Source organism: Oncorhynchus nerka, linkage group LG14 (assembly GCF_034236695.1).
Source record: "Oncorhynchus nerka isolate Pitt River linkage group LG14, Oner_Uvic_2.0, whole genome shotgun sequence".
Taxonomy (NCBI): Eukaryota; Metazoa; Chordata; class Actinopteri; order Salmoniformes; family Salmonidae; genus Oncorhynchus; species Oncorhynchus nerka.
The window spans coordinates 31,499,589-31,527,094 of NC_088409.1; the positions used below are offsets into that span (position 1 = coordinate 31,499,589).

At 42.7% G+C, this 27,506-nt stretch overlaps 1 protein-coding gene across 1 annotated transcript; it reads left to right on the forward strand.

Moving 5' to 3' along the window:
- On the forward strand, positions 1-27,506 carry LOC115120447 (G protein-activated inward rectifier potassium channel 4-like). The gene is made up of 5 exons (XM_029649388.2): positions 1-123; positions 260-392; positions 17,541-17,688; positions 17,833-18,712; positions 26,454-27,506. The coding sequence occupies exons 3-5, from the start codon at positions 17,599-17,601 to the stop codon at positions 26,813-26,815; spliced, it is 1,332 nt and encodes a 443-aa protein (XP_029505248.1). The 5' UTR covers positions 1-123; positions 260-392; positions 17,541-17,598; the 3' UTR covers positions 26,816-27,506.

A 27,506-nucleotide genomic window follows, 5' to 3' on the forward strand; every position in this document is an offset into this window, starting at 1 on the left:
TGGGCTACAGGAGGAACAAAAAAGTGACAGTTTACTGTGGTGGTCTTACTTACAGCTTTAAATCCGCCACCAAATCTGCTATGGCAGCGATCATGGGACTCTCAAATCCAGTTCGGAAAGAAGGTAAGCACAGCGCAAACAAAGGATGCCTTGGATAACCACCATGCCAATATAACCAGACGTGTTAATTCCAAACTACTATATTGATAGTAAATGCAACTTATTATTTTTATTAATTCAGTTTTCCGTCAAATTACAGAAATGAGATGTGTTGATATGTGGACACGCACTGGCGGCGCGCTCGGTGGTCGTGTTTGATGTAACCTACCTTTGACAGGTACTGGTCAGAGCTCGTGCAGACGTGTCGAACCAAGCACTGTTGTAGAACCGAGGTGAGGTATTTTATTAACTACCATAATTATTAAATGCTTAATACATTAGTAACCCTGACAACGCCGTATATATGTCCATAGTAGCCTATATGACTGACAGACAAGGCTATTAGACAACCAAACTGGGTTCATGTATGGTCGGAGTCTGTCAGGGGGGCAAACTTAATTTGCATCAGTTTTGTGTAGCCTATGTGATGCTGGGTTGTTAGGCTATGTGTCTATTAAACTAGTGAAGTCAACATGCGGACAACTTCGTTTATTGAGGTTTCCATTTGTTGTGGTTCTAATTAAAAACCAGCGGATAATGTGAGCTAACCTAACCTTGTCAATCAATTAGGCTCTTAAAAGGCATGCATTTGAACAGTAACTAGTAGGCAACTAGAAGCCTAGCATTTAAAAAAAATGAACAAATGGGTATAAAAGTTGACTAATTACTGATACATTGTTGACGCCAATGAACAATTTAAAACATTGTAATACATTGTTAATTTATACTGTATTTATTTTCTATCCCCATTCATCCATCCCCAATTTGTCTACGCTCTTTCTTTCAGTCTCTTCCCCGCTCTCTCTCTCTCTTCTCCCCTCTTTTTTATTCTCTCGGCAGTTTTTAGTGTGTTGCGTTATCGCCCTGTTTTCATGTTGTTTTTCAGCGAGTGAGTGAAAACGTGCCCACATGTTCCTCTTATGCTCCAACGCATTTCACACTCGCCTAGGATTTTGACAGCTAGTCCAATACTTTAGCCTACCCAGTACCCACGTGTAAGCTACCATTTAAAACAGCCCTACTCTTCCTTCCTGCACAGCATGTGAAATGTTCCTGTATTATTTCTTACCCCATTTATTAACGCGCTCTGCTTTAATTGCGCCTTGCTGCTGTTCGTCATCAACGATTCACGTTCTGAAAAAAGAAGGGTTCCATAACTAACATTCAACTGCGACTATGCCCTGTGCGCTGTGTGTTCAACACATCCTGTTATCCATGTCAAGGATGTTTAGAATCATAGATTTTCTCTAACTATTCACACGTTGTCAAATTGGTTATATTTTTTACATAAAATATTCTTGAAATTCTAAAAGGAAGGCATGGCTGCTCAAGAGCAATTGACATGCTTCATATTTGATGACAGCGAATTGGATATCATGGAACCATTGGAATAGGATATGGGCATCAGATGGAATGGTTTAGATTTGTTCTTGAATATTAAATATGACTGGGAATTGCTAACGGGTTACACTGCATACCCAGTTTAACCACTATTCATGGTTCTGAAGATGACTCTAAGGTCAGTGGGGTATTCATCTACCAAGGCTTTGTAATGGGTTGAATTTAAAGCCTTGGTGTATTATGAGTAGCTTTTGATGAAATTAACCTTGAGCATATTGCGAGAACATATTTTCAGTATGTTTTCACTAAGTTCAATATACAGTTTAAGTTAATAAAATATGATATTCCAAACGTGAATGTGTGTTGAATAATTATATCAAGGACTTTCAGCTAACACGCATTGGTAAACTCTCAATAAGTATATATAAACTCTGAAAATGTTAAGTACTGTAAAGACCCTGGGTTTATAAGCACGGAAATCGACTCTGCCGCATGAGCATACTTTTGCGGCACAGTCGATAGCGCGCCGGACCTCGGGCTAGAAGGTCGAGGGTTCAATATCTGCTCCCTGCCTGTTTCATTACACTGGTGTCAGAAGTGATCGGATCTTGCATCCACGATAGTGAGTGTGCTTGTCCGGTGAGCGCGTTCCTGTAAGACGTAGAGTCGCAAACTAGCGCGAGGACGCGCTCTTTGAAAGGAGGGAGTCGTGTAACGACCCTGGGTTTATAAGCGCGGAAATCGACCCTGCTGCACGAGCAGGCTTTTGCGGTACAGTCGATAGCGCGCCGGACCTCGGGCTAGAAGGTCGAGGGTTCAAGATCTGCTCCCTGCTGTTTCATCACAGTACTGTTGTTTCTTCAAGGCCATTTCAGTCATAATATGTTCTGGCCCGTGTAGAAATAGCCTCTGTTTAATTCTAGGAATGTATTCCTTTTCAATAATTTTTTTTGTGTCTTTGTTTTCCAGCATTGTGATTTGTATTCTCTTTGCTGATTGAATTTAATTACTTGGCATGCATGCCTACACCTAAGGGATAATCAATTGAGATGCGTTCTATGGAAAATAATGAAGGATGTGGAAAGTGTGTTCCAAAAATCACGACGCGCTAGCAGACTGGAACTGACCTTGTATGGAGCTGCATTATTTCCCAGAGAATGTATAGCGCCCCGAGTTGATGATCCCTTTTATACCATGGCTATAATTCAACATATTTGCTGCTATAAATGTGTTCATTTGCTGATATAAATGTGTTTAACACCCACTGAAGTAGCTAGCAAGTTTACTAGATAGCTACAGTAGTTGCCGTGGTAACCAAACAAACAGACTTGCTAGTTTAGCTAACCAAAACATCAGTCCTGGCTTGCCATTATGAAAATCCAATTCAACAATGCCAATAATGTTTTCGTTTCAACCTTTGCTTTCAAAAGCAGCTCAAACATAGAACATGTAAGAATTAACTATAGCCATTTCATTTTACCGTGCAAATATACTGTGCGTTATAGGGAAATAATGCACGCTCTAGAATGCCCATCAAGCCAATCAGAAACAAGTATTCACGGAGTTGCCATATACCACAAACCCCTGAGGTGCCTTATCTCTATTAGAAACTGGTAACCAACGTTATTAGAACACTAAATGAAAATTGTCATACTGCTTTTAGCCAATCAGCATCCAGGAGCCAAACTATTTGGTTAATATTATTATGTTAACACTAGTTGGAGAATTTTTCATTTTTCAAACACCAAAACCAGCTTTTTCCTGCAATCTAGAGCCATTATGCTTAATTCTATTCAAAATGTATGTTTATTTTCCTGCATATCTAAGCATACCTCTTAAACTGTATCTTCCAGACTGGGGGTTCTTTTTTTAAGAAACTAAATATGCTTCTCTGCTAAAATCTTGTTGAAAGATTGAAAGGAATGTGATCTGAGGGCCTAGTTTCACTGTGTCCGCTATGGGCATGCCTCACACAGGAAGCAGCGCAGGTCCTAATCCAGGCACTTGTCATCTCCCGTCTGGATTACTGCAACTCGCTGTTGGCTGGGCTCCCTGCCTGTGCCATTAAACCCCTACAACTCATCCAGAACGCCGCAGCCCGTCTGGTGTTCAACCTTCCCAAGTTCTCTCACGTCACCCCGCTCCTCCGCTCTCTCCACTGGCTTCCAGTTGAAGCTCGCATCCGCTACAAGACCATGGTGCTTGCCTACGGAGCTGTGAGGGGAACGGCACCTCAGTACCTCCAGGCTCTGATCAGGCCCTACACCCAAACAAGGGCACTGCGTTCATCCACCTCTGGCCTGCTCGCCTCCCTACCACTGAGGAAGTACAGTTCCCGCGCAGCCCAGTCAAAACTGTTCGCTGCTCTGGCCCCCCAATGGTGGAACAAACTCCCTCACGACGCCAGGACAGCGGAGTCAATCACCACCTTCCGGAGACACCTGAAACCCCACCTCTTTCAGGAATACCTAGGATAGGATAAAGTAATCCTTCTCACCCCCTTAAAAGATTTAGATGCACTATTGTAAAGTGGCTGTTCCACTGGATGTCTTAAGGTGAACGCACCAATTTGTAAGTCGCTCTGGATAAGAGCGTCTGCTAAATGACTTAAATGTAAAATGTAAATGCATGAAGCCTCTGACTATTACCATGTCAGCCTGCCAGGTTTGGCTTTGGACATGATGCTGCAACAACGCTTCTCATTCACATTGTTCAGTTCACCAACAGCCGTAACCACATTATGCATTTTTCATATTTACTTTCCATTGATGTTGTTAGCTACAAATCTCTGCATACATTTTTTGTGATTCTAAACTTAACCTATACGGTTCACATAGAGAACATTTGTTCCATTCAAGGTTTAAAACATTCTCTCTCTCCCACCTCCTTATCCCATCATCAGTCAATCTATCACTGAGTGGCTTTCTATTTCCCAAAGATAAATTAAAGGGTTTGCTTGTATGCCTCATCTGCCTGAACTTGTCTATTTTAGTTCATTGGGGTGGAAATGAGGCAGTGAGGGAGAGCGATTGGGAGAATATTAAGGACTATGGGTGTTGGCAATGACAGTGATTTGATTAAGAATACAGAGGTGCTGCTCTAGCTTACTGCTCATGCTCAGCCACCACAGCCCATTATCAGCCGCACTCAGCAGAGTACTGTGCATTGGCGGAGCATAGGGTCACGTATTGAGTTGTCCTTTTCACTTTCAAATTGCCCTCAAATTAATGTCAAACGTGGTTTATGACACAATCGTGGTGAAGAGCAAATAAGTTGACACCATTTAATTCTGTCAATTTGTATTCTGTGTGCGGAGGAAGTGTATTTGATTCTACATCTAATAGTGTTTCATTTTATCTGTAGCATTACACAGACAGTTAGAATGATAGCATGGAAGGGAAACAGCTCAGACAAGCTCCCCCAGTAACACTCACAGTTTACAGTCAACCTACAGTTGAAGTCGGAAGGTTACAGACACCAAAGCCATGTACATTGAAACTCAGTTTTTCACAATTCATGACATTTAATCGTAGTAAAAATTCCCTGTCTTAGGCCAGTTAGGATCACCATTCTATTTTAAGAATGTGAAATGTCAGAATAATAGTAGAGAGAATGATTTATTTCACCTTTTATTTCTTTCATCACATTCCCAGTGGGTCAGAAGTTTACATACACTCAATTAGTATTTGGTAGCATTGCCTTTAACTTGTTTAACTTGGGTCAAATGTTTCGGGTAGCCTTCCACAAGCTTCCCACAATAAATTGGGTGAATTTTGGCCCATTCCTCCTGACAGATCTGGTGTAACTGAGTCAGGTTCGTAGGCCTCCTTGCTCGCACACGCTTTTTCAGTTCTGCCCACAAATTTTCTATGGGATTGAGGTCAGAGTTTGTGATGGCCACTCCAATACCTTGACTTTGTTGTCCTTAAAGCCATTTTGCCACAACTTTGGAAGTATGCTTGGGGTCATTGTCCATTTGGAAGACCCATTTGCAACCAAGCTTTAACTTCCCGACTGATGTCTTGAGATGTTGCTTCAATATATCCATATAATTATCCTCCCTCATGATGCCATCTATTTTGTGAAGCGCACCAGTCACTCCTGCAGCAAAGCACCCCCACAACATGATGCTGCCACCCCTGTGCTTCATGGTTGGGATGGTGTTCTTCGGCTTGCAAGCCCCCCCCCTTTTCCTCCGAACATATCGATGGTCATTATGGCCAAACAGTTCTATTTTTGTTTCATCAGACCAGAGGACATTTCTCCAAAAAGTAAGATCTTTGTCCACATGTGCAGTTGCAAACCGTAGTCTGGCTTTTTTTTATGGAGGTTTTGGAGCAGTGGCTTCTTCCTTGCTGAGTGGCCTTTCAGGTTATGTCTATATAGGACTTGTTTACTTTGGATATAGATACTTTTGTACCTGTTTCCTCCAGAATCTTCACAAGTTCCTTTGCTGTTGTTCTGAGATTGATTTGCACTTTTCGCACCAAAGTACGTTCATCTCTAGGAGACAGAACGCGTCTCCTCCCTGAGCAGTATGACGGCTGCGTGGTCCCATGGTGTTTATTATACTTGCGTACTATTAATTGTACAGATGAACGTGGTACCTTCAGGCGTTTGGAAATTACAACTGTCAGATCTTGGCTGATTTCCTTGGCTGATCTTGGCTGATTTTCTCATGATGTCAATCGAAGCGGCACTGAGTTTGAAGGTAGGCCTTGAAATACATCCACAGGCACACCTCCAATTGACTCAAATAATGTAAATGAGCCTATCAGAAGCTTCTAAAGCCATGACATCATTTTCTGGAATTTTCCAAGCTGTTAAAAGGCACAGTCAACTTAGTGTATGTAAACTTCTGACCCACTGGAATTGTGATACAGTAAGTGAACATAAGTGAAATAATCTGTCGGTAAACAATTGTTGGAAAAATTACTTGAGTCATGCACAAAGTAGATGTCCTAACCGACTTGCCAAAACTATAGTTTGTTAACAAGAAATTTGTGGAGTGGTTGAAAAATGAGTTTTAATGTCTCCAAGCTAAGTGTATGTAAACTTCCAACTTCAACTGTATAAACCCCAAACTTCCCCGGAGCGCTACTCTCAAACGTCATGACTGATTTGCTACCCATCCTTAACTCAGGCGAAACCTGGATTCTCTCAGTTATGGGAATCGGAGCTTATGGTCTTGTCTAACCTCCGTGGCTGCTATGAACTTCACTAGAGCATACACACCGTACCGCCAGTATCTATGTTGTGTAGATGAGGGGCCAGGGGAATAAGATGTGGGGGGCGGGGCTCTTGTGTCTCAGAGTTATAGTTCAAGGGAGTTACATTGGCATTCCGGAGAGTAAAAATGTATTTAAATTATCTCTCATCCTATGGATGGCAGAGGTTTGTGCAGGGGTGGCTGTTGTGGCCTACTCTTAAGGTAATAAAAAGAAAAACAGACATCGTCCTCACAGGAGACCCTTCCGAAACACCTTGGGCCAGAATGGTAACAGTAAAGAAGTCAAGCAAGTCAGTGTGATACCTCCATCACACTGGCTTGCAAATCAACTAATGGGATTTCCCTGCTCTGCTCTGACTTCTTGGTATTGGCCAAAAGTTACAAGCCAAATTTCACAGAGTTTGTCCTATATGAAACAGCCATAGAGGGGTCCCATACCTTGTCGTAAAAGTGATTGATCCGTCACTAAGACCTGGCAAGGAGTATACAGTAAGAACAAAAGTGTTTCTGCAGCTCTCTCATGTTACCCAGCTTTTCTCAGTTGTTATGCAACCATTCAGCAAATTAACATCCCTCCATCATGACTAAAACAGGACAGAACCTGACCTGAGGCTTTAATTAAAGATACTAAATGCAGGAAGTGACTGCTGGTGCGCGATGTCTAATATTAAGGTAGTCTTGAGGTATTGCTCGCCTGAGGTATAGTACCTCATGATAAGCTGTAGACCACACTATTTATATTTTCCTAGCCGTTTATTTACCATCACAAACCAGCGCTGGTGCTAAGACCATACTCAATGAGCTGTATAAGACCATAAGCAAACAAGAAAATGCTCATCCAGAAGCGGCGCTCCTACTGGCCGGGGACTTTAATGCAGGCAAATTTAAATTTGTTTTACCTCATTTCTACCAACATGTCACGTGAGGGAAAAACAGAGGGAAAAAATCTATAATAGACCACCTTTACCCCACACACAGTTATGTGTACAAAGATCTCCCTCGCCCTCCATTTGGAAAATCTGCTTTCAAGCTAAACCTAAAGCAGGAAGTACCAGTGACTCGCTCAATACGGAAGTATGATGCGGATTCTATGCTACAGGACTGTTTTGCTAGCACAGATTGGAATATGTTCCGGTATTCATCCAACAACATTGAGGAGTATACCACCTCAGTCACCGGCTTCATCAATAAGTGCATCGACGACGTTGTCCTTACAGTGACCGTACGTACATATCCCAACCAGAAGCTATGGATTACAGACAACATCCTCACCAAGCTAAAGGCTAAAGCTGACGCTTTCAAGGAGCGGGACACTAATCAGGACACTTATAAGAAATCTCGATATGCCCTCAGACGAACCATCAAACAGGCTTAGCATCAATACAGGACTAAGATTGAATCCTATTACACCGGCTCTGAGGCTCGTAAGATGTGGCAGGACTACAAAGGGAAACCCAGCCGCGAACTGACTGTGACGCGAGCCTACCAGACGGGTTAAATTCCTTTTACGCTAGCTTTGAGGAAAGCAACACTGAAGCATCCATGAGAGCACCAGCTGTTCCAGATGACTTTGTGATCAAGCTCTCCATAGCTGATGTGAGCAAGACCTTTAAACAGGTTAACATTCACAAGGCCAAAGAGCCAGAAGGATTACCAGGATGTGTAATCAGAGCATGCACGGACCAACTGGCAAGTCAACCTCTCACTGACCGAGTCTGTAATACCTACTGTACATGTTTCAGGTAGACCACGGTAGTCGCTGTGCCCAAAAAAGCGAAGGTAACCTACCTAAATTACTTCCACCCCGTAGTACTCACGTCTATAGCCATGAAGGGCTAGTCATGGCTCATATCAACACCACCATCCCGGAAACCCTAGACCCACTTCGCAAACCAACCCAACAGATCCACAGATGAGGAAATCTTAATCGCACTCCACACTGCCCTTTCCCACCTGGACAAAAGGATCACCTATGTGAGAATGCTGTTCATTGACTACAGCTCAGCGTTCAATACCATAGTGCCTACAAAGCTCATCACTAAGCTAAGGACCCTGGTACTAAACACCTCCCTCTGCAACTGGATCCTGGACTTCCTGACGAACCGCCCCCAGATGGTAAGGGTAGGCAACAACACATCTGCCACACTGATCCCCTGCTTAATCTCCTCCTCTACACCCTGTTCACCCACGACTGTATGGCCAAGCACAACTCCAACACCATCAATAAGTTTGCTGACGGCACATTGGTGGTAGGCCTGATCACCGACAACGATGAGACAGTCTATAGGGAGGAGGTCAGAGACCTGGCAGTGTGGTGCAAGGACAACAACCTCTCCCTCAACATGAGCAAGACAAAGGAGATGATTGTGGACCACAGGAAAAGGAGGGCCGAGCACGCCCCCATTCACATCGACGGTTCTGTAGGGGAGCGGGTCAAGAGTTTCAAGGTCCTTGGTGTCCACATCACCAACAAACTATCATGGTCCAAACACACCACAAAAAGTAGTGGAGAGGGCACGACAACAACTTTTCCCCCTCAGGAGTCTGATCCCCAGATCCACAAAATGTTATACAGCTGCACCATTGAGAGCACTGGTTGCATCACCGCCTTGTATGGCAACTGCTCGGCATCCAACCATAAGGTGCTACAGAGGGTAGTGCGTACAGCCCAGTACATCACTGGGGCCAAACTTCCTGCCATCCAGGACCTATATACTATGTGGTGTCAGAGGATGGCCCAAAATATTGTCAAAGACTGCAGTCACCCAAGTCATAGAGTGGCGCAGCAGTCTAAGGTACTGCATCTCAGTGCAAAAGGTGTAACTGCAGCCCCTGGTTTGAATCCAGGCTGCATCACATCTGACTGTGATTGGGAGTCCCATTGGGCAGCGCACAATTGGCCCGGCGTCGTCTGGGTGCGGCCGGAGTAGGCCGACATTGTAAATAAGAATTTGTTCTTAACTGTCTTGCCTAGTTAAATAAAGGTTACATTTTTTTAAAGTATGGCAAGCGGTACTGAAGGGTCAAGTCTAGGTCCAAAAGGCTCATAACAGCTCCCAAGCCATAAGACTGCTGAAAAGTTAATAAAATGGCCATCTGGACTATTTTCATTTTACACTACTGCTACTTTATGTCTATTATCACTTTACCCCTACCTATATGTACAATTTCCTTGACTAACCTGTGCCCCCGCACATTGACATGGCACCGGTAATCCCTGTATATAGCCTCATTATTGTTATTATTATTATTTATTTTTTTTAACTTTAGTTTATTTATTAAATATTTTCTTAACTAAATTTTTTTTAAACTGCGTTGTTGGTTAAGGGCTTGTAGTAAGTAAGCATTTCACCTGTTGTGTTCGGAGCATGTGACAAATAAAATTGGATTTGATTTTAAATTAGTTAAACACATCCTTCAGCTAACTTTAACTGTTGAAAAGTCTCAAGTATAAATACTGTAAAGTATATACACTAAGGGGTAAAAAAAAAAAATGTTAGAAGCAATATAGTGTTTTTTAGAATGAACTGCAGGGCATTCAAGGAGTTGGTCTAATGGGAATCTGTGATGTCATTGGTCTTTCCTCTTGCTTGAGGAACAATAGAGGAGCAATAGAAAACAAAAGAGGAAAGCCCCCCCCCCACTTGGGCTGTGTAATGACTTACCCGGGCCACCTATTGAGATGTGCCTCTTGTTAAGTAAATCAGGTGTTAAATGAGGTGAAAAGGAGACCAATAAGAAAGAGATTTCAAAACCTCTACCAATAAGAGCTAGTTTTCAGTTTTCCCCTTTCCACACAGACCAGTCTTAGTAACATTTTTGCTTGGGAAATTGCTCTTCGCTAAGAGGCCATTTAGTTTATTTTTGACCATTTTAATTGGAAACAATTACAGTAAGGAACTTAATTTCAAACAGAAATTATTTGATATTAAGATAACCACGGTTGCATTAGACATTCAAGATCATATCTAGCCATGTAAATGATTATGCTCATATCTAATGATGCTACACAAGCCGTTTGAAACTAAAAAATAGCAGTTACAACTCATTCTCTGCCCCCCTATGATGAAGTTCTCTCAAGGGCAGAGTGTTTAAGTGTGGTACAAAGCCCTTCATTAAAGATAGTGTGTAGACTACAGTGTGAAGTGGGAATGCAGTGAGTCTGCCTGGCTCTCGTTTCAGCCTCACCCACTTCCTTTTACCTCCACTCCATTCTCATTCTTTTCACTTCTACTTTCTTGCAGTATTCTTTAATTCCCGTCTACCCATTCTCTCACCCAACCGCTGTTCTCTTTGGATATGTAATTTAATGGCTGAGGGGAGTGAGCTCAAATATCCTCTCTCTGTCCTGGCAAGTCTGTCTGTCTCACTGTCTACCCGTGGCTCTCAGTTTGTACTGGACAGGTCATTTCATTATAAAGAATTACACTTCAATGAAGCCATTATACCCTCATCATCCTGAGCCAAAATGGGAACCCAGATGAAATGAGAAAAGTGACTAGGGAAAGAGACGGAGGAGCAGGGGAGAGTGATACATGGAGTGAGAAAATAAGAAGAAAAAAGTAGAGAATCTGCTCACGACAAGATTCTCACAAAGGCGACACAGAAAATGAGACCTCATCTTTTTCTCATACTGCTGACATGACATGTCATCCCAACAGGCTGGCCTCCATGCCTTATCCCTGACAGAACTATTCTTTATTCTGGGTGGCATTAGTGCTGTAACATGCTGTGCCAGTGGAGCTGTGCTGAGGAAGCAGATGCTGCCTGGCTGCTCTGGACTGGGGTCAGTCCTGTCTTTAGGATGAAGCCATGTTGGTTGACTGAGCCTCTGGGGAAGCTGCTGTGGTCAGAAGGAAAACTTGGAGAGAAGCCTGTGAAATCACACACAGACATGGCCACTGCTACTGCTACTGTCAGTAGTGGTACTGGTGTCAACACTAGACCTAACACTCACCGATTCACCTAACACATTCCAGCCTCTCCACCAGTCACCATCTTCCCTCTAGCCTCTCCTCTTTCCAACCACACCTGTCATTTCCTTTCTAACCATGAACCCCTTCTCTCCATCTCTCTCTTTCTGTCCCTATTAAACCATTCTTTACTGTCTCTCTCGTTATCTCCCTCCTTGAAACCCTCTACTTGACCGATCTGCTCGCCAATCTACTCTGTCACCCTTGCCTTTTGCCCTGTCCAACGCTACACCTTACTCTGTCCCTCTCTTTCCTTCTCATTTTCACTCCTCATTTGTTTTTCTCTTTTCCCTTTCCTATATCTCTTTATCTACTTCCTTCCCCCTGTTTGTTTACTTGTCCCCCTCCCTTATTCCCTTGCTCTCCGTCCCCTGCCAGTCCTTGGCTAATGTCTCTCCTCCCAGTCATACATGTATGCAGCATGTTGTCCCCTTGTCTCTTTAATCTTCTCTCGTCAGGCGGGCCCACCTCTAGATGGATCAGTGGCTGATTTGTGGCCTCCCAGCGTGTTCCGTCTGTCTCTGCCTGTCCCCCGCCACGTACCACACAGAGACCTGCATTATTAATATGGCTTTCAGCTTTCACACATTTGCTGCTGACTAACAGGCAACTCCTCATCACACCCACACCTACTGTCAGTGTTTTACCACTGGACAGAGCACGGGGAATGGAGGCTGATCGTTTTAAACGTATGACTTCAAAGAAGTTTAATCAGGTGTGTGTGTGTGGCAGAGAATGTTTTCATCTCAACATCTAAAACCAGGGACTTAATGAAAATCTGCTGTTAGGTAGGGGTCATTAGAGAAATATGCTGAGAGTAGGTGGTGTTGGTAATGATGAATTATTTGTCCATTATACAGTGGGGCAAAAAAGTATTTAGTCAGCCACCAATTGTGCAAGTTACACTTCAACTATGACAGACAAAATGAGGGAAAAAAATCCAGAAAATCACATTGTAGGATTTTTAATGAATTTATTTGCAAATTATGGTGGAAAATAAGTATTTGGTCAATAACAAAAGTTTATCTCAATACTTTGTTATATACCCTTTGTTGGCAATGACAGAGGTCAAAGTCTTCACAAGGTTTTCACACACTGTTAATGGTATTTTGGCCCATTCCTCCATGCAGATCTCCTCTAGAGCAGTGATGTTTTGGGGCTGTTGCTGGGCAACACGGACTTTCAACTCCCTCCAAAGATTTTCTATGGGGTTGAGATCTGGAGACTGGCTAGGCCACTCCAGGACCTTGAAATTCTTCTTACGAAGCCACTCCTTCGTTGCCCGGGCGGTGTGTTTGGGATCATTGTCATGCTGAAAGACCCAGCCACGATTCATCTTCAATGCCCTTGCTGATGGTAGGCTTTGTTACTTTGGTCCCAGCTCTCTGCAGGTCATTCACTAGGTCCCCCCGTGTGGTTCTGGGATTTTTGCTCATCGTTCATGTGATCATTTTGACCCCACGGGGTGAGATCTTGCGTGAAGCCCCAGATCGAGGGAGATTATCAATGGTCTTGTATGTCTTCCATTTCCTAATAATTGCTCCCACAGTTGATTTCTTCAAACCAAGCTGCTTACCTATTGCAGATTCAGTCTTCCCAGCCTGGTGCAGGTCTACAATTTTGTTTCTGGTGTCCTTTGACAGCTCTTTGGTCTTGGCCATAGTGGAGTTTGGAGTGTGACTGTTTGAGGTTGTGGACAGGTGTCTTTTATACTGATAACAACTTCAAACAGGTGCCATTAATACAGGTAACGAGTGGAGGACAGAGGAGCCTCTTAAAGAAGAAGTTACAGGTCTGTGAGAGCCAGAAATCTTACTTGTTTGTAGGTGACCAAATACTTATTTTACACCATAATTTGAAAATAAATTCATTAAAAATCCTACAATGTGATTTTCTGGATTTTTTTCTAATTTTGTCTGTCATAGTTGAAGTGTACCTATGATGAAAATTACAGGCCTCTCTCATCTTTTTAAGTGGGAGAACTTGCACAATTGGTGGCTGACTAAATACTTTTTGCCCCACTGTAAATGCTGGGTGGCAGTTTATAGAACGGGGGCAGTCTGGCTCAAAAGAAAGATGACTTGAGCTTTTCACTTTCAATGTGCCCCGCGACCATTACTTTGCCACCCTACTCTATAATTAACATCTATTTATTTAAAGTGTTGGCTGTGTGCCCTGTAAACATGTTTTAAGATATGACACTGCTGAGCTGAGAGAGAACAGTTGAGAAGGGTGGGAATGAGAGGGCTACTTCCACTCTGTTGGAAAGGGATCACAGCAGCGATTGAATGAGGGTATGAGGCATGAGTTGATCAGAGGCTTGACTTCAGTGCCGGACAGGGGTTGAGGTGTTCATAGCCTTCAGTGCAGGACAGGGGTTGAGGTGTTCATAGCCTTCAGTGCAGGACAGGGGTTGAGGTGTTCATAGCCTTCAGTGCAGGACATGGATTGAGGTGTTCATAGCCTTCAGTGCAGGACATGGATTGAGGTGTTCATAGCCTTCAGTGCAGGACAGGGGTTGAGGTGTTCATAGACTTCAGTGCAGGACAGGGGTTGAGGTGTTCATAGACTTCAGTGCCGGACAGGGGTTGAGGTGTTCATAGCCTTCAGTGCAGGACAGGGGTTGAGGTGTTCATAGACTTCAGTGCAGGACATGGATTGAGGTGTTCATAGCCTTCAGTGCCGGACAGGGGTTGAGTTGTTCATAGCCTTCAGTGCAGGACAGGGGTTGAGGTGTTCATAGCCTTCAGTGCAGGACAGGGGTTGAGGTGTTCATAGCCTTCAGTGCAGGACATGGATTGAGGTGTTCATAGCCTTCAGTGCAGGACAGGCTCATAATGGATGGATGGTGTTGGAGAGGAGCTCAACTCTTCCACTGAGGGCATGACAGGATTTGACAAAAAACAACAACACAATACACTACACAGACTAAAGAGCTAAGAATGAGTTAGTCCAAGCAAGGAGTAAAATCATTGATGTTTAATAATGTGATTGGGTTTTTGTATGTGATTGAATCTACATACAGTAATAATGAGAGAAAATTGACATTGCTACTCACAGTCCTTGGAGAGGAAACATTCAACGTGCCAGTGGATGAGTGGGCACATGAGACATGGCTTCAGTTCATGTCAGGAGAGCATTGGCAATGGTAGTGGAGTGGAGTGGTCATCACCTCTTAATCAGGGAACAGGACATTCCATTACAGCTGCGGCATCACAGGTTTGGGCAACAAGTTTGTCCATGAAGTTAAACTTAGACATCTCAGAATTCACAAAGTCAAACACAGACTGCGAATCTCGCCTACTTGACACATTAAAGTAGCCCAAGAAACGTTCCTGAATAAAGCCCCGATAAAGCCGTGGGAAACATTGTTCTCCCTGGGGCCTGGAGTTTTTCTTTTGACAGTGATTACATCTAGTCTATGAGAACAGGCTGGGCTACAGGACTATTGTAAAAAGCTTTTATATGGGCTATGATGGGACCATTTTTTCTAATCACATCACATAGTTATAAAAATCTCCTGAAGAAAACCCTGTCAAACTGCAGCAACCTTGTACATGTTCATATTAATTATATTTAGACTAGACTAACAGGGGGATTTCCTCTACCCAGACACAGAGACAACAACTGATAGACAATATAACTCAGGGCGGAGCTTGCTTTATGCATATTTGCAACTGTAGGCCTCATAAAAAAATGTACTCAGTCTATGTCATCACTCTTATGTTGATTAATACATTCCAGTTAATCATTTTGGATTGAAAAGGTATAGGCAGCATAGCCAGCCCAAGTTTGACTATAAACCAAATTTGATCACATTCACATTTTCTCCTGACAAACAAATGGGCTATAAATACATATATGGTAACTAGCTAATGCTTATTTAGTCATTTTTTTATTTAAGCTTTATTTAACTAGGCAAGTCAGTTAAAAACAAATTCTTATTTACAATTACGGCCTACACCGGCTAAACCCTAACCCGGACGATGCTGGGCCAATTGTGCGCCGCCCCTTGGGACTCCCAATCACGGCCAGTTGTGATGCAGCCCAGGATCGAACCAGGGTCTGTAGTGACGCCTCTAGCATGCCTCTGAGATACAGTACCTTAGACCGCTGCGCTACTCGTGAGCGATGTTAGTACTTTCTACTAGTTAGCAAGGCAAATTGAAATAAATTGCACTAACTCCACCCAAAAATAAAGTTCTAAAACCAAGAAAACAATATATAATCTACCTCCGTCTCCTATAGTTTAAAAAAACGAATTTGATTTGAATAATATCCCTAAAAATGTTCAGCTATCATTCTTCACTGTCAATCTCTATCCAATAAGTCACCAAGCTTCTGTGGCACAACTGCAATACAACACACTAGGTTCGTGTGTGTGATTTGATGGACAACATGTTTGTTCATATGGCAAAAGCTTTGATTGGTTGGAGGATATCCTCCGGAAGTGGTCATAATTATAATGTAGGTCTATGGAAGGGTTAAGGCCTAAGAGCTTCCTAGGTTTTGTATTGAAATCAATGTCGCCAAAGGAGGACGGGGAATAGCTGTCCTCTGGCTACACCATAGTAATAGCCTAAAGGGTGTTGTTGAGACAACTGTAAACCTTCATTGCAAAACAGTGTGTTTTAATCAGGTATTTGGTGATGTGAATATATTTAATGTTTCATTATTTTTAATTCACTGCGTAAGGTGGTCCTCCCCTTCCTCCACTGGTACACACACGTACACAGACATACACATACATACACACGGATACACTCAATCTTGTCATTAGTTTATCTTAAGCGCTGCTTGTAGGCCTTTATAACAACAAAAGTGCAACAAGCTGACATGAGGTGAGTGAGATTGTGAGAGTGTTCCTGAGGGAGGGAGAGTGTGGCTTTCTGCCCTGTCCCCTCCCCTGCACCCCACACTTACCACGGGAGACTGGAACTAGGAGCTTTGATCCCAGCAGCTCACAACAGAAACTTCTGTCAATACAAAGGAACAGATGGCCATGGAGCAGTATCCTTGGACTATCTGAGTAATCCTTAAGCTCACTCCCTCTCACATTACACCTGCTATACTGCCTTTAGATACCAGTAATCAGCTCTGGAATCTACATAACGACAAATGAGGAAGCTGAGTTGTTTTGTTTTGCTGGTGGCAGACATTGCAAGCCGCAGTGCAACTAACTGAGATTTGTCTCAGGCTGATGATCATGCAATTTACATCTCCAGTAGTCTGCAACCCATCTGAAGTTCAGTCGATCTCATCTTTAGAATCTTGCAAGTCACACACCGCGGTGGTGGATAGATCTGGATTGACTGGAGCGATTTGGAAGGATGACAATAATGAGGCAGATTACTTAAAAGGGTTTCACTTGATCCTTTCTAAAGTGAGCCAGGAGTCACGTAGTTAGCTGTGAAAAAGAGAGGGTCATGGTGCATGTGTGTGTTTGTGTGTGTGTGTGTGTGTGTCCCAGTGTTTATGCCCCAATGTGTATGTGGGAAGGTGGGATTTAACACTGTGAAGTTGTTCTGAGCATAATGAATTACTGTCGTGTTCTCTGTTTGGCTTGAGGGTGTCTGCTGTTGCCGATCAATGACAGAAATGAACCATGTCTCTGAACCTCGCCTGCCCAGGCTGACAGAGGTGAACAGCAATAATGAGTTGATCTGGAGAGCTGTTCATAAAAGCTTGCGTTGGCTCTTCTATATTTTATGATGTATTACTAAAAAACCACCACACCTCATTTCAGTTTGATATGAAATGTCACAGGTTTGTTGCTAGTCCGCTACACAGTGGAATTTGAATAATCTTTCATGTGAATATGCTTTTATGTTTTCCAGCTAGAAAGCGTACTGTTTGGGGCCAGAAACAGCGACTGTGGCCCAAAGCTTTGAGGCCATGAATTGCTTCAAAAGGCGTTTTGGACAGGATGTGGAGAAACAGGACCAAAAGCTGTCAAAACCAAGATGGGATACACCCAAAAACAAGGTGATGGAAGTTTTGATGGAATGTATCAATTTAGCAATAACTTACTTTGTTAAATCACACAGTCATTAACCCTCTTCTTTCTTTCTCTTTCTTTCTATCTTTCTTTCTTTCTTTCTTCCTTTCTCTCACACGAACAACACACAGGTGCCCACAGACCGGACCATGGTGGTGGGTGGCAGGCAAGGTGGGGGCGGTAAAGGTTCCAACCGTTCAGGACGTACCCTGAGGAAACGGCGCCAGCGCTACGTGGAGAAGGATGGCAAGTGCAACGTGCATCACGGCAACGTGCGCGAGAAATACCGCTACATGACAGATATCTTCACTACCCTGGTGGACCTGAAGTGGCGCTTTAACCTGCTGGTGTTCACCCTGGTCTACACAACCACCTGGGTGTTCTTCGGTCTCATCTGGTGGCTCATCGCCTACATCCGCGGAGACCTGGACCACACCGACGATGGAGACTGGATCCCCTGCGTGAACAACCTCAACGGCTTTGTCTCCGCCTTTCTCTTCTCCATCGAGACGGAGACCACCATCGGCTACGGCTACCGGGTCATCACTGATAAATGCCCAGAGGGGATTCTCCTGCTTTTAGTCCAGGCCATCCTGGGCTCCATCGTCAATGCCTTCATGGTGGGATGCATGTTCGTCAAGATCTCCCAGCCAAAGAAGCGAGCCGAGACTCTCATGTTCTCACACAAGGCGGTGATCTCTGTGAGGGACAGCAAGCTGTGTCTGATGTTCAGGGTCGGAGACCTGAGGAACTCACACATCGTGGAGGCCTCCATCCGGGCCAAGCTGATCCGCTCCAAGCAGACCAAGGAAGGGGAGTTTATCCCTCTCAATCAGACGGATATCAATGTGGGCTTCGATACGGGGGACGACAGGCTCTTCCTGGTGTCGCCACTCATCATCTGTCACGAGTTCAACGAGGGCAGTCCCTTCTGGGAAATCTCACAGGAACAGCTGGAGAGAGAGGAGTTTGAAGTAGTGGTCATCCTGGAGGGCATGGTGGAAGCCACAGGTGGGTTCATCTAATTTAAGGTTCGGACCTGGGGAGAATAAGCTGATCCTAGATCTGTGCCGACAAACTTCTACCTAGAGAGATTTTTATTGTAATCATAATGATGTAGAAAATGATTATTAAAATGACATTAATAACACTATAATTACAGGTACTTTAACGTATAATATGTGAATCTAATGCAGGTTTGTGTGTGACATTGTTTATAAGCATTCATTCACTTGGTGGGATGAAGAGGATGCAGTCGTCAGGAATCCCTTGAGACTTGCAGGGTATCACCAATTAACGTTGGCTGTGAATGCACTTGACAAGGACTGCAATTACACTGTCCTAAATGGCCACAGCATTGTCCTGTACGCTAATGTCGTGTCTTTGGCTATGCCGGATTAAGTGATATGACATGCTATTCTATAAAATAATTTATCCGTAATTAATATCACCTGATTGAGCTAATCATGTAAATGTAATTAACTAGAGAGTCGGGCACCACAAAAGAATAGTTATAGAACTGTTATCTTCCGAATAAACTCTTAAAGACCCAGTAATATTTCACATCAATAGCAGTCAATATCAATCGTCATCTTAATTCAGTCTCATCTGAAAGTTGTAAATTCTTAGTTATCTGTATGAACCCTGGCTAACTAGTTGAATCAGCAATACAAAATTGTGTTTAATAATTTATTTACTAAATACCTAACTAATCACACAGAATTACACATACACATAATTAAATCATAACTTGATTACAAATTACGTCATCAAGGAAAACGTCCCTAGCGGGAGGAACAGATATGACAGCTTGTTACACAAAAGAAAAGGGGCTGGGTTTGAGTGAAGGAGCGGGAAGACTGAGAAACAAAGCCGAAGCTGTGCTATCGTAAATACAGTATCTAATGCATTCTAAATTACTGCCCATTTGGAAAAGGAAAATGCAATAAATATTTACTCTGAGCTGCGCTTCGGTAGGTTGGTGGTAGATGGAAGGCCGTGTTGCCCAACCGAGTCCTTTGAAGAATGTCTCTGGTTGTCAATTGAATACGTTGTAGTAACGTCGTTGTGTGGTAGACTGGCTACTCTGTCTGTTCATTCCTAACCTGCGTTTGCATCTGCTGTTGCTAACTCAACAGCTAGGAGGTATCACTTCTGTAGTGAATAAGAGTTCAAAGTTCATACCATTCGCAACCAAAGCTCACGCTGATGTTGGCTTTGTTCTGTAGTTATTATCTGAACCATTCTGACATAGGACCGTCGTCCTCTGAACAGGAAGTTATATTGTCGTCAATGGCTTATATAGGAAGGGAGAGGAGGGAGTGTTTGAAAAGTTTTATAGCCCATGTCCCTTCACAGGGGCGGGCCACTGATTGAGCAGAGCCCTATCTTATGAAAACGCAAATCTCACATTTTAGAAGCTAAAATCACATTTCATCCCATCACAAATCATTTCATATTCAAACATTTAAATTGAACAACAATTCCATGTGAATCCGATAACTCTGATGTGTAGACTTTCCAGTGTAGAGTTTATGTCATCTTATCATTGATGAGAATGTCTCAGATGACAACCGAACTGACATCATATTCATTAAGTACCACCGCATATGTTCAATTGGTCGGATTACCAGAATATAGTTCATTTCCCCCACCTTCTGATGTTCCCCGAATCTCTATGTTAACCAAGGGGTTTGCAAATGTAACATCAGTAGGGTAGAGAGAGGAAAAAGGGGGGAAGAGGTATTTATGACTGCCATAAACCTACCCTGCCAGGCCAACGTCATGACACTAATAATGCACCAATTTGTAAGTCGCTCTGGATAAGAGCGTCTGCTAAATGACTTAAATGTAAATGTAAATGTAATATCCTCTATTAGGGTCTTCTGGCTGCTGTGAGAAGCGGAAGGGACTCCACGGAAGCCCGTCTGTGTGTTTGTGGGAGAATCCCAGACCTGTCAATAGCACCGCCTCTGGGAAATTAAATGAGTAGAAGACGTTGAGGGAATTCTGGTCGAAATGGTGATTGAATTGGGTCGTTCCAGCAATTTTGTGCCTTTTGTGAAGTGTAACTTGGACAAAAGACATTTTTGATTTCACCCACATAAAGAGCACATGATCAACTTAATAAAAAACTTGTTTTCGCATTTCAAGAGGATAATATATATATATATATATATATATATATATATATATATATATAGTAAGTGCCTATTAAGTGCCAAATAAAGTAACAGGGTTTAACGTAACAGGGTTGTCAATTTCTTCTTAAATCAGCCATAAATCCCCTTGTGACAGGGGGAATGGAAGCTTGTTGTGTGCATCAGGGAGTGGCAATTGAATGCAAGCTTCCCCCAAAAAAGTATTTGTTAAAACAGTTCTAGCCTGTCTATCTACGGTTGACGTGTTATGTTTGACCCTTTCAGTTTTCCACCACAAAACACCAGAAAATGGCCAAAAAGATTAGGATTTGAATATTAGATGTTCAATGTTTCTGTTAAAAATGATTAGTTTCACCATATTAAAACGAGAGTTCAGTTCACTTAACAGGGTTGACCTTAAAATGCGGGACAGACGTAAATGAATCAATAATCACATGAAATAAATAATAATCTTCAAAAATGACTTTGTCAAAGTAACAAAATAACTAACTAGGTCTTTACAATGATGGTGAAACTTGGAGACATTTTGGGATTAAGTGGGTTAAAATCTTCCTAGAAGTGACATAGGGTTGACAGAGGGACATGTCAAAATGCTGGATTTTGGCACTTTAGCAATGTCACGGTCGTCATAATGAGGAGACCAAGGCGCAGTGTGATAAGCGGACATAAATCTTTTAACCTCTCTGCGCACCGAACCCGTTAGCGGGATTAAATTCAACAACATACGGTGATCGCTACATAAATAGTCATGTTAAACATGAATGAAAATACAAGTGTCTCACATGGGTCGAAAGCCCAGAATCTTGCTAATCCAACTGCGTTGTCAGATTTTAAAAAAGGATTTACTGCGAAAGAATACGATGCGATTATCTGAGAACAAAGCCCCATAAAAAACAACTATTTCAACCAGCACAGGCGTAACAACATCACAAATTGCATTAAAATAAATAGTTTACCTTTGACGATCTTCCTCTGTTTGCAATCCCAATGCTCATTGTTACACAATGAATGGTCTTTTGTTTGATCAAATCCATGTTTATAGCTTTAACACGAAACATTTTGTGAACCGCCTGTGTCGTGAATTCCGTCTCATTCCATTTTCGACGACACATTCGATGTAAATACACACACTAAACGTGGCATTTCCAGTCATGTTTGGTTTCATTGCAATCAACTGGTTTGTTTGTAACACAACCAAACGTGATGGGTCATTTCGCGGGATGTATTGACTGAAAGAAACCGATTTGAAGACAACAAGTAATGACATCATTGTGCACCAATATGCACCGATATGACCGCTGTTTCGTTGATTGACTGTATTTTAACCCAATGACCACTGATCGTCTTGAAATCTAGCTGGGTAGATAGCCAATGAGCTGAGGTAAACGGCAATATGTAATGTTTATGTGTTGGAAGACCAACCCACGTAGTAAACTCCGGCTTAAAGAGGGTCAGGAGACACGCATGTTACGGACAGCATTGTTTTGGTAAAGCGCATCTTCAGCTGTTTATATATCAATCAGTATGGCGACTACGTCAGGGAAAGCTAACTCTAAGTCTAGATATACAGATGTATACACAATTTTTGAAGAAATTGATCGGGAAAGTGAGATAGAGATTGTTGGAGGATGATTCATTTAGCGATTCCCAAATGGAGGAATATTTTTTGAATGGACAGGACATCGTTTTGGACTGGTAAGTTCTTCTCATGCTAATGCCGTTGTTTGAAATTAATAATATAAAATATTATTTGTGATTTTTTTACATTTTAGTAGCAATATATAAAAATGTAATGAAATGTGTAAAGTACACGTTGGCTATACATTGTGGGTGGGGGTATGTTTGTATGTATGTTTATGACCCATAGCCTATGTTTGTGTGTGTATATATACATATTGTGGATTAAAGGGAGCATGGCCGAGATGCGTGTGTCTGCCGCTCCACCCCACCCCACCCCACCCTCACATGAAATAGCCTATTTGAGGCTGTTGAGGGGAGGGCAGGCCCACAACAATGGCCAAAGTGAAATGGAGACAGTAGATACAGCTGGTCTGTTGTAATATAATAAAGACAGTAGATCTAGCCGGTCAGTCATAATATAATAGAGACAGTAGATCTAGCTGAAATTTTATAATATAAAATAGACAGTAGATCTAGCAGGTCTATCATAATATAAATGAGACAGTAGATCTAGCAGGTCTATAATAATATATTCAACCCTATGTTCCTTGTACTCTATATATATCTGTTTATTATACCTGTTGATACAGGGCTCATATGTGAAACTATATTAACTGAAGATTTTTTTTCACAGTGACACTGACTCCGAATGGGAGCCTCCAGTGCCAAGGTGTCCATCCACCACTGAAGCTGGTTCATCCAGCTCCTGCCACAAGTGGTGTTCATCTGCCCAAATGTATTTCTGCAGGCATGGATGTGCCTCAGGGCCAAAAGGGCACAGCATGGAGGCATCGCTGTGTTCTTTGCTAAATTAAGTCCCCCATCACCTGCACCACATGTTTGGTGACCCTCTGCTTTACAGCAGAAAGAGACTGCTATGGCACCTGGCATCAGCAGCACAATATATATATATTTTTTGTTGTTGAATTTTTTACCCCTTTTTCTCCCCAATTTCGTGGTATCCAATTATTAGTAGCTACTTTCTTGTCTCATCGCTACAACTCCCGTATGGGCTCGGGAGAGACGAAGGTTGAAAGTCATGCGTCCTCCGATACACAACCCAACCAAGCCGCACTGCTTCTTAACACAGCGCACATCCAACCCGGAAGCCAGCCGCACCAATGTGTCGGAAGAAACACAGTGCACCTGGCAACCTTGGTTAGCGTGCACTGCGCCTGGCCCGCCACAGGAGTCGCTGGTGCGCGACGAGACAAGGATATCCCTACCGGCCAAGCCCTCCCTAACCTGGACGACGCTAGGCCAATTGTGCATCGCCCCACGGACCTCCCGGTCGCGGCCGGTTACGACAGAGCCTGGGCGCGAACCCAGAGTCTCTGGTGGCACAGCTAGCGCTGCAATACAGCACCCTTAACCACTGCACCACCCAGGAGGCCATCAGCAGCACAATATTGTGTAGAGGACTGAGGGTCTTCCAAATATTGAAAGTGTTATTTTGTAAATGTATATATATTTTTTCATGTTTTTTCTCCATTTTTTGGTGGGGTGTGTTAGAATACCATTTTGGTATTTTGTATATAGTTATTCCATTCAAAATGTATAACTTCACCAATTTGGCCACTTGGGTACATTTGGGCAACTTGTGTGGGACACCTGGGTGACTTCATGATAAATGTCATGTAGCACAATCATTTTGGAAGTTATCATTCTGAAACTTTGCACAAGTACTGTTGCCCTCTTATGTGTTTCACTGAAATTGTCCCCATCATGCTATCTGAATGTTTGTTTTGTCTTGTTCATTTTAAAGATGATGATACAACAATACAAATGAAAAAACATGTTTTTTTAATTGTATTATCTAAACCAGATCTATTGTGTTATATTCTCCTACATTCAATTCACACAAACTTCAGTGTTTTCTTTCAAATGAAACCAAGAATATGCATATCCTTGGTTCTGGGCCTGAGCTACAGGCAGTTAGATTTGGGTATGTCTTCAGGTGGAAATTGAAAAAAGTAGGGATAGCTGTAAGAGGTTATTAATGAAAAGAACGACCACTGAACAAAACAAGAAAACGAACCGTGAAGCTATATGACTAGTGCAAACAGGCAATTAAACATAGAATAACAACCCACAAACTAGCCAAGGAATATGGCTACCTAAATATGGTCCCCAATCAGAGACGATGATAAACAGCTGCCTCTGATTGAGAACCAATCTAGGCAACCATAGACATAAAAACACCTAGACTAGAAAAACCCCATAAACATAAAAAAAACCTGAGACAATACAAAACTACACAAACCACCCTTGTCACACCCTGACCTAAGCAAATAATAAAGAAAACAAAGATAACTGAGGTCAGGGCGTGACAAGCAAGCCTTTAGTCATCTCATTTATTGAATTATCCATATGGTCTATATTAAAGGGTACTTCATTTAATATAACAGACTTTTAAAAATAAATATTGGTGCACAATTTCTACTTAAAATACCAATGGGACACAAAAGGCACTCTTTTCATGGAATGACCCAATTCCCTTTCCCACCCTATCCCTCCCACTGGCAAGGATTATAAGTCCAGGAGTGGGTGGTGGCAGTGAACTGAACCACTGCTCAAAGACACACTGTGGGTGATTTACCTTTGGGTTTGTTCATGAGGATGCCATCGGGTGGGTGTTATTGCTTCAGATTTGTTTTTGATATTCTACTCAATATATAGACTTTGGTTTAACAGGGGGAGATCGTTTGATCCATCGCACAGCAAGGGCTGTTTTTTCCTCAGTATCCCATGTCAATATTGACAGTTTAGTCAAGGGACAAACTAAAAGATAATGCTTTATTGAATTTTTAAAAGCTCTTTTCCCTCAGGGATCAAACCCAATCAGGCCTTGAAGTGGGATTTGCCTGAAGTAGGAAAGAGTTTACTGGTTTGCTGTTAATCTCTCAGGTGCTTAAAGAATGGGAGCTTCTGCAACATAGATGCAGGGAGTCAGGAAGCAAGTGCAGTTGGTGAGTTTAATAAGGAGGAACATGACGATATACAAAACAAGAGCAGCGTACTGGGAATCAAAACCAAGACTGAAGACTGAGGCTACTGAGGGCTAAATAAAAGGGAACTAATCAAGGTACTGATGAAGTCCAGGTGTACATAATGATGGGGGGCAGGTGTGCGTAATGATGGTTGCCAGGTGTGATGCTTCATGAAAATACATAGGCTAATTGGTATGTTGATTGTATATTAAAAATCATCAGCAGGCACAGTATGTAGGTATCCCACTGTACACACACAGTGTGTGTGTGTGTGTGTGTGTGTGTGGGTGGGTGGGGGGGGTCTGTCTGCCTTGATATACCCCTGGTGCTGGCTGTGCATGGTCTGTCGGTTTGTTTCTTCATTCCTGTGGATAATATGTACTGTAATTGATGTGGCTCTTCACGGTTTACTTGAGCAGAGGATGAAAATACTAATACAAGCTATTTATAGGCAATCCACGTATAAATATTCAGAAAGGTGTGTGTGTGTGTGTGTGTGTGTGGTTATCTGTGTGTGTTTCTGCATCTGTGTGTTTGATGTGTGTACACGTGTGTGATTGAAAGAGAAGATGCACATCTCTGTATTAGAACCACTCGTCAGCCTATTTCCTTTTCCCCAGTGAGATCCTGTTTCTCTCTCTTGTCTCAGTTGATTTAGTACAACCCTGGAAACTCTGCTAAAATGTTTGCTCAATGAAAGGAGTATAGCTCATTTAAAGTCAGTAAGACAAAGCATAGCGAACCTTAATTAGATCCTCAAATCACACCGACGCAGCTTGGATCCAGGTCTTAGTATAATTCCATGACAAGGGCTTTGAAAAAAAACCCATTTAGATTATACCCAATCACACAGTCGTTTCAAGTTCATATCCTATATTTCATGTCAGTATTGTCTGTCTCCCTCCCCCGTTCTCTCTCCAGGAATGACATGCCAGGCGCGCAGCTCCTACCTAGATTCAGAGGTCATGTGGGGGGAGCGCTTCACCCCTGTGCTCTCCCTAGAGGAGGGCTTCTACGAGGTGGACTATGAATCCTTCCACCACACCTACCCTACCCCGACCCCCACCTGCTCTGCCCGAGAGCTGGCCGAGCTGGCCAAGAAGGGAGAGGCCATCCCCTTACCTCCCCAGTCCCCACCTCCAGTCCTGGAGCCACCCCCACCAGGTCCAGAGAAGGAGGAAGACAGAGGGGAGGAAAAGGTTGGGGTGGAGGAACTAGGAGATGGAGAGGGGGATAACATTAGCAATGGAGATGCCAACAGGATGGATGATGGGCATGAATGAGTGTGCATTGGTGAAAACACAAACCATCTCATCCGATGATGCTGCTCACTGGTTTAAAACAAGTTCATACATGGAAACAAGGCTACAAGAGGTAAGATTTCAAAACCACAACATCATGAAGATAGGCAAGAAGTACTTGTGCAAGTGACTCAATGTCTCAAATGGCTTTGATATCAAACATAAACTATGATATCCTATAGTTTTTGACTACTATTAGAGGGACCAAAGGTAAGTCTTCACGCGGACTCATCATTTTTTTTATTACAGCATTTAGTGCCAATATTCTGATCTAAAACAACTTGAATAACTGGGTGAATATGATTTTAAAAGTTTCAAATAATGGTATGTAAATGATTGAATACTTTGTAATAGACTAGAGCAATGTGTGTAAGAATTAATGTGAAAGAGGATGAATTAAAGGAGGCCTGGCCAAATGCCCATCCATTTCAAGCATTTTGATACACATGTTTTGCTTACATGTGTTCATTTTCGTGAATGAATATTGACCTTGTATTCAAATCTTAAATCACTAAGTTTGAAAGGCCTTTGCCTTTGAATTAATTGTTTAAAGTTATGTTTTGGATTTCTTGCACCATTTTGTTGGCTTCACAAATGATCCTGTTCAAGGCATTTTGGAAGGGTTTGCTATTAGTGGGCGTTGGCAACCACCTAATAAATAATTGAGCGCTTA

What these genes read in the sequence shown, in the direction of transcription:
- LOC115120447 (XM_029649388.2), top strand. Translation starts at nt 17,599, where the DNA reads ATGAATTGCTTCAAAAGGCGTTTTGGACAGGATGTGGAGAAACAGGAC. An exon ending in GGGATACACCCAAAAACAAG is followed by an intron (nt 17,689 to 17,832) that starts GTGATGGAAGTT and finishes AACAACACACAG; the next exon opens with GTGCCCACAGACCGGACCAT. An exon ending in GGGCATGGTGGAAGCCACAG is followed by an intron (nt 18,713 to 26,453) that starts GTGGGTTCATCT and finishes TTCTCTCTCCAG; the next exon opens with GAATGACATGCCAGGCGCGC.